Here is an 8,344-nt window from a genome sequence, read left to right on the forward strand (position 1 = left end):
GACATGCACAAATTATATGAAAAACAAAAACAAAAGTAGTTATACATGTGACAAATCAAAATGTTTATAGATGAAAACTTGAATCCCATTTTCTTTGCTCAATTTCCGCTAACAGGTTATATTAATTTCTGGTTAGTTCACCTTGCTTTTATTAGATTTGAATGCCCACACTAACTGTCAACTTCCGTGAATTATCTCCCTATTAATTTCACGTTACATCATTAGGTATTTAAGTTTGCGCCGTTAAGGGCTTTTACACGTGCCATCAGCTGTATGCCAACGCACGTTTCTTAAGCTTACATAATTTATCATACATTAGTTATTACAGCACGTGAAAAGAGGCAACAAACATCACCATTGTAGGCACGTACATGCATGCCTACTTTCACTAATCAGCTCCTCTTCTAAAGACATTTTTTTTTTTTTGCAAGCCCAAACAACAGCGTGGTGTGAAGTAAACCATTGTCGTCTTTCACTAACCTGGGAATCTTTGTTGTTGTTTTATTTCCGTATTCAAATAAAAGTATCACATACACAATAATAATTTGAAGAATACGTACCCGGTAACGGTATACGAAACGGAGGAGGGTTCTGGTTACCATTCATAGTAATACAATTTGTATACGCATATTGCATACAAACATGGAAAAAATAATCAATGAAAATATTCATAGATTCAATAGTAGACAAGAAAGAAAGGAAAAGAAAAGGATAACGAAATAAACCACGTTCTACTACAATGCTCTATCTAGGTAATCCGATAACACCATTTAAAAGGATCTTAAAGTTGGTGCACTATGACTTTCATTACGTAATTGATAATACACCTTCTGCTGAAAATTCAGTTAATGCGAAACTTATGTTTAATTCATAGATTTAACAGCAGCCCCTTCTTTCTTTTCTTGTACTAGTCGTCGCCTCAATGGAAAAAGGGGTTAACGCATCCGAGCTACGCGGGGCTGCGCGAAAAAAGTTTTCGAGATAATCGACTTTAAAGGTTTTTTGGCTTCAAAATTGGGTTTAATCAAGGTTGATTCCTTCATTTCTTATATATAGTGTAGATTAACGATTAATTACTTTACAAGCGTACTTTCAGCGATAATCCTCATTAAATCTTTGAGTAATTACAATTTTTCCATTAGTAACCTTAATACAGCCATATCTTCGCGTGCTTTTGAATGGCAAAAAGGGGTTAACGCTAAAGCGCGCGTCGATAACCCCTTCTTGCCATTTAACATCGCACGAACTGACGGTGTTGAAAGGGTACTGTCACTCCATAACATGTGTGCATTAAGTTTGTCTGTACCCAATAATGATTTTAACGTAACTGCTAGGCTTTATCAGTCGTGGCTTTTATATACTGTAGTGGGGCCTTATCCCCATTTTATTACTGGAAAATTCTAAATTATAGGATTCAATATATTGTATTTGTGAGAAATGCATTAACCCCATGCATACCAGACCACATTCCTAAGAGGACATCAATCGCTTTTTAGTATTAAAATTAGCAACATAAATTTCTTCATTTCTAAGTCAATTCTATGAAAATGTATGCTTTGTGTATACAATATGGCATAAAAACATGTGGCAATCCTTTCCAATCGAAAAAGTTGCCAATTTGCACCTACAACAGTGTATAGAATTATGTTGCCAATTTAAGGATTTGCGGCTTATTTTGCCTTTAAATAATTCCTGCAAGCTATTTCAACATATTTTGCCCGTGACAAAAGGGGATAATATTTTACAGCATTGGTTATTTCATTTGGTACATAATTCATAATTTTTAAAGAAAAAAATAATCAAGAGTTACGCATAGATAATACATGTATATTGTACGAGAAAATTTTAAATGTGGTCTGGTACTAAGCACAGAGATAGTTTTGGGAATGAAAAACAGAAAATAAAATAGAACTTGCTCTTTATATCTTAAGACATTCTCGCAAGTGTTTCTAAATAATTTTCACGCTTTGAACAAATATTAGATTAACGATTTATTCATAGTTACACCTTGTAAACTATAGCTGATAATGTGCATGTATTCATTAAAATGCCCTCGAGACCATTCTTAAATAACTCACATAATTATTTAGAAATTAATGAAGAAATTTAGAGCAATTACTACTGCTCAATGACTTGGCACAATGATCATGATCAAAATTAATACTACAATCTTTTTGAGAAGTATTTTTCAAAGGTTTTCAGATTTATCAAAGCTATCTTTGTGCTTTAATGGTCTAATGTAGCTGACCAATGAAATACCAACAATGAAATCAAATCAAACACCATGTATGTTCAAATGAGTTTATTATATATATATATATATATATATATATATATATATATATATATATATACAGCCAATTAACATTTAAATTGCGGCATCGGTCTACCTGACATGACACTTTTAAGCTATATATTCAAAATTTGAAGTCGATAAGTCACGCGAAATTCAAATAATACACATAAACAATACATGATTGATAGTTCTTGCTCAGACAATTGACATGTTTATTTGTTGAAATAATAGGTTTCTGTGTATAATTTGAAAAAAAAAACAAATGTTGAACATATTATTCATTATTGTAGAAGATATTTTGGAAAATATTGTAATAATATGGTAAAAATAAGGACTTCACACATCATTACATAATTACAAATAGGGACTGTAATACAGACTAATATTTGTTTCGAGGTATGAAAAAAGGTTGTTTGAAATTTAACGGCATAATGTTTTGCGTGTATACATCAAGATTCCAAACGTGAAAGCTTCAGATTGTCTAAAATTACATTTTAATCAACTTACGATGTTGCATAGCTATTCAAGGAACGAACCATCTTTAAGGCAGTTAATACAATTAAATTCATTTTATTTATTTTCTCAAAGACCCCAAAACCAAAGTATTATCCCCCCCCCCCCCCCGATAAACCCTCATACTAAGTTTGATGTCAAACCATCACGGTTCTTGAGATATTGAAAAAAGCAAAATGGGACGGACATACGTACGGATGGACGACCCGAAAACATAACGCCTGCGGCCACTTCGTTGGCGGAGGCATAAAATATGAAACAATGCTAAATATCAAAATATTATTCACTTTCTTGTTCATGCTGTGCAGATATAGTTACGAAAGTGAAATCGACAATTAGATTAATACATTTCGAATAATACAGTGTTGCATTTATGCAGGACTTGTGATGACATTCTGCCAGGTATATACTCGCGTCTCTAACTATGATACTTTTTCAAAACTTGTTGACATTTTTTTACTGTTCTTGCCTTTATTTACATTATAAATATGAATTCATGCTCTCCTTGCTGTCATTGCATCGCAGAATATCCAAATGCTAATCACAATTATTAGTTATGTTGTGAAAGTAGTCTAAGAAAGTGAAATCGTGGCATTTCAAATTGCAACTTAGAAATCAATTTTCAAACAACACATTTGTAATTTTGCAGGGCATGTCACATTCTTCCAATACTTACATTTCAAAAAATAAAGATAATGGTGTAAATTAAGCATAAATTTTCTTCACTTTGGGCGAAAAACCCCAAATCTCATCAAGTTCATCGGAATATTTTGAAATACAAGAAGACATGTATTCAAATTTCCCAAGGTTTGAGGATTTGCAGATTCGATTCAATTCGTTTTGTAATTTATTATGATACAATTGTCACACAAGCACACATTATACCAGGTATTTCTGTAATTATTGTTAGTGTCCTTATTTGCACTTAATTTTTTGAATATTTCGAATTACCAATGGAAAAACAGAATTCCTAGAATACATTTTAATTCATCCAAAAATGTGTACATACTTACTGTATTTTCTAAGTACAGGCCTACGTGTTCAATCTAAGTAATGTCCAAGTCCAAGTCATTGCATTCTCCCTTCAATGTGGTGCCCTAGTTGGGCAAAACGAAGTAAGCGACAAAAGTGATACTCCTTGTAATGACCAAAATGTGTCTCAAATTTGCAAGGACATCAATGGAATATCACAATGTATAACCTATTATATCTCTGAGCAAGGTGAGTGTTTGTGCATTAAATTTGACTTGGAAGAAGAGCACATTAGGTGTAATATAAAAACGTCAATTACTCAAATTTGGATGGTATGTCTCTTGATTCCTTTTACCAAAGTAAGGCACTATGAAATCCAAAGTTCCATTCCATATGCTAATAGGCTCTAATGCAGTAATTTTACATCAGGTTGGCTCATGTTATATACTGTATGTGTATCTCCGCCTTAAAGTTAGAAAGTCCTTTTGCAGACTTCCCTAAATACACCAAACACTGTATACAACTAATGATACTAGTATTTGGATCATGTCTGTGAAATGTCGAAGTCGCAAGATGTGTAGAATTTAAACGATGCACAAAAGTACTATATGTATTTGTACTGTCGTCTGTGTTCAAGCCACAACAGTAAGCCTACAATATGAGGAGACTCCTCTTCTTTTTCGATGTAGGAGCTGGTACTTGGGGCTTCATCATCACTGCAGTCATCATCATAAATTTCCTCAGTGTCTATAATTGTCGCCTTCCAGATGTCCTTCCTCCTTTTACCACATTTCATTTCTATTGTATTCCCTGGTAGAGGAAGTCCGATACATTTCACCTCACTCAGTTTGACGACATTGCGGGATTTATCTCTTTTCCATTCCCCATACATCAAGAGGTCAGTTTCAGGTCCAGGGTGAACACCACTGTCACCACTGACGTCTTTGTCACTACCATGTTGTCTGGGCTGGGTTATGTGGTTCTTTCCTGAAAGAGTATGCAACAAATCACTAAAAACACACTGGCAATTTTTAGAATGTTTTGTTTCAGCAAATTATAATACAAGCAGTTCGACAGGTTTGACCAAGCTCTAGTCCTTTATTTTAATCATGCTCAGGAAGACTTTAGAATATGCAGTAATAATGGTATAATGAACTTGTCCCTGATAATGTAGATTAAATGAACTTTCAATTTCACGCTCACTTATCTCTACATAAGTGCTAATTTATGTATATTACACACCCTGTTTAGTAAATTCTACCAAAGGGCAACTCATCAGCATTACGGAAGTTGGCTATGTTTATTTATACATTAAATTTTAATTGACCAGATCGACTCCAATCCTGCAATTCGTTGTAATCAACATACCTTGAAGAATTAAGCTAGGTAATTTAAAAATGGAATTGCATATCTGTCAATGATTTTTTTTTTTTAAGAGGGAATTTACAAACACGTTACTCTCTACCACTTTACCGTAGCTGGGGTTTTTTTCTGTACATACCTGGCTTAATCAATACTGCTAGGGGCAAGTCATCGTCGTCGTCACTGCTGTCGTCTTTGTCACCACGATGAAGCACTGATTCATTCTTGGCATCGGTAGTACAAGGTTCCTTAAGTGGGCCTTCGAAAAGTTGGCTGGGCTGGGCTGTGTGGTTCATTTCTGAAAGAATATGCAATAAATCACTAAAAACACTGGCAATATTTAGAATGTTTTCTCTCAGCAAGTTATAATACAAGCAGTTTGATAGGTTTCACCAAGCTCTAGTCCTTTATTATAATTATGCTCAGGAAGACTTGAGAATGTGCAAGTAAAAATAGCGGGATTTATTACTTTTCCATTCAACATACATCAACAAGTCAGTTTCAGGTCCAGGGTGAACTGGATGAGTGAAACATACAAGTATTTGAGTACTTTTAGAGTACGGTAATTGGGTTAATAGTTTCTGCCAAACTTCATTTCAGTTATTTGCTCTAATATTAATAGATATTAATCTGCATTCATGCCAAGGAATAAACACATAGATATTCCGTTTAACTTTAAATTACATTTAGCCACTTAGCTGCATACTAAAGTACATCACAAATGTTATAAATATTACAAAATTATTACAAATTAAAAGAAGGAGCGAATAGCATTCTTATACATCATGACATGGAAATGTCATCATTCCCCTCCCCTAACATTTGAAATTGAATATATCCGGCAACAAACGATGGATCAATTTTAAATGGCATTTTCACCCTTACCATCAGACTTGTTCTCCAGAGGCCCTTCCATGCTGACGTCTATATGATTGTACTGTGAGGCTTCCAGTAACAGTTAAATGGTGTCCTAAAATGATTTAAGAGGATACAGATACAGAAGATTTACATATATTTGATATTTTATATGGAATTCACGAGCCCACTGTAAATCTGAAAATGGTATAAGGGTTGTCCAAAAGGTCAAGTAAAGAGGGTAGTTTTCAGGGCAGCTGGACATGTCATGTACGCAACGTGAATACTGAAAACGGTATGAAATTCAGTCATAATGGCTGTCCAAAAAATTGTATATTTTTGTGCTGTTACGTACTTACGGTCCACTCCAGTGTCATTTTTTGTTTTGTTAAATGCAAATGGACAAATGGATGGGTTTATGCAATGCAAATGACGTTTTTTTTAGAAAAATAGAATGGTGTTCCACGTCTAGATAGAGATCTAGACAAACTCAAACTACAGTAGATCTAAAGACTTAGCATATTATTGAGGTAGTGGCTATTCTTGCGACGAGTCATCGCTCGCACAGCCACTGACTTAGCCACAGTCGGTATTTTGTGTATCGCGAGATAGCTAGCGATAGACGAGTCTACTTGTCTAGTCTCTAGTAGAGGCATAGATCAATCTACCCGTGAAATAGGCCCCATCACTACAATACATATGATATGGGACCTTACATGCTGATCGATCATAACTCTCTATATCAAATTACTCGCGCTCAGAACCAACAGATGTGAATTGTACAGACTACAGCTACAGGATTTATACGGCAGTGGGGCTGGTGAGCACAGTATTATAGATAGAACATTTACTCGTGTTTACGACCCCACCAAACGGCGTTTGCGCGCTGTTACCACATCGGTGGGGCTGATATCCACCGTGCATCTTTTATATAACCCTAAACCTAACCTATCTATATGTCGCGATTTCCTTAACCCTCGGCCTTGAATCAGTCTCCTACATGTATATCAGGATTTCCCCAACCCTACCTAGGCCGTGAGTCTGCCTCCTTATCGCGATCTTCCTAACCCTAGGCCGTGAATCTGTCTCTTATATCGCGATGATCGATTCAAGTAATGGGGCCGGAAACACGATTTTGCCTCTCTAACGTTAGAATCTAGAAATATTACCTAGATCTAGATTTTACACAAAATAATGAATGGGGCTGTGCGAGTGACGTGACAATGTAGGACTTCGAAGCCGATATCGACCCTACCCGTGCGCGATCTCGCTCAAATTTGGAAGACTGACTTAAAGATGTTTGAGAACATTTCCTGCGAGTGTAACTTATTTAGATCTAGATCTAACCACTAGTGTTAGGTCTAGAGTCGAGCCTCTAAATGTTAGGTCTAGAAATTTCGTGAAATTCTACTCGGGAGAACATATATGAGCATGGATACGAAACTAAATTAGCGCCCAAACTAGTACTAGATGTAGATACATCTAGATCTAGGGTCTATACATATCTATACATATTTATATTCTATAATATTAAAATTATAGACCAGATCTAACTTTAGTCTCAGACTAGATTATAGTCTAGGTCTATCTAACTACTTACTAACTTAGATCTAGATCGAGGTCCAGCAAATCTAAATTGTAAGTAATCCTATGAGAATCATGCTGCTAATTCTACAAAAAAAACCAAAGATCTAGATCCAACAGCAATTAAAATAGTGTTAACATAAAGTCGTCTAACTTAATTAGATCGGCATTATCGTGAAATAAGTCCCCAGTCCATTCACTGCCGTTTATTTCGTCAGTGCTGTTGCCCTTTATCCTCTCCCATCGACTTTGTACCGGTATACGGAGCGAGCGCACGAGCGAGGTGAGTGGTGGCTGATTTCACGATTTGGCCCTTAGATCGATCTAGATCTACTAAGGTTTATCCTTACCATTTTTCCGATTCGTCTGAACTCTGACGTTCGTCGTCGATCACGAGTAGATCTACGGAGTATGAGATAGTTGACGTCCTTCAATTCAGCAGTCCAATGCAATTAATGATATCATATTGAAGTCAATTTTAATACCGGTAGACTCTGCGTACTAACCGTACCCATTATGCATACATGTACGTGGCATATTGAGCATGCAGCCGATGCGCTAGCTCATCTCAGGCGGCGCGCGCGCGCGCGTCAGTACAGTTAGAACGACGATAACGCCTTTTCACTTCTCCAATTGTCAGGACGCGTTGCAAGCGAAATTACGAGAAAGCGTTATGTGGTTGTGCATGAACGATAACCCCTTTATGCTTCTCGTACCATGCTTTAGGCAAGAGAAGCGAAAGAGCGCGTTCACGTTAACCCC

At 35.9% G+C, this 8,344-nt stretch overlaps 1 protein-coding gene across 1 annotated transcript; it reads right to left on the reverse strand.

Annotated features, from left to right (window-relative positions):
* Window positions 1-3,855: 3,855 nt before the first annotated feature.
* LOC140233794 (uncharacterized) lies at window positions 3,856-8,065 on the reverse strand. The gene is made up of 5 exons (XM_072313888.1): window positions 7,933-8,065; window positions 6,029-6,113; window positions 5,283-5,441; window positions 4,437-4,768; window positions 3,856-3,906 (listed from the first exon to the last, which is right to left on the reverse strand). The coding sequence occupies exons 2-5, from the start codon at window positions 6,057-6,059 to the stop codon at window positions 3,856-3,858; spliced, it is 573 nt and encodes a 190-aa protein (XP_072169989.1). The 5' UTR covers window positions 6,060-6,113; window positions 7,933-8,065.
* Between the last annotated feature and the right edge of the window lie 279 nt (window positions 8,066-8,344).

Source organism: Diadema setosum, chromosome 10 (genome assembly GCF_964275005.1).
Source record: "Diadema setosum chromosome 10, eeDiaSeto1, whole genome shotgun sequence".
Classification (NCBI taxonomy): Eukaryota; Metazoa; Echinodermata; class Echinoidea; order Diadematoida; family Diadematidae; genus Diadema; species Diadema setosum.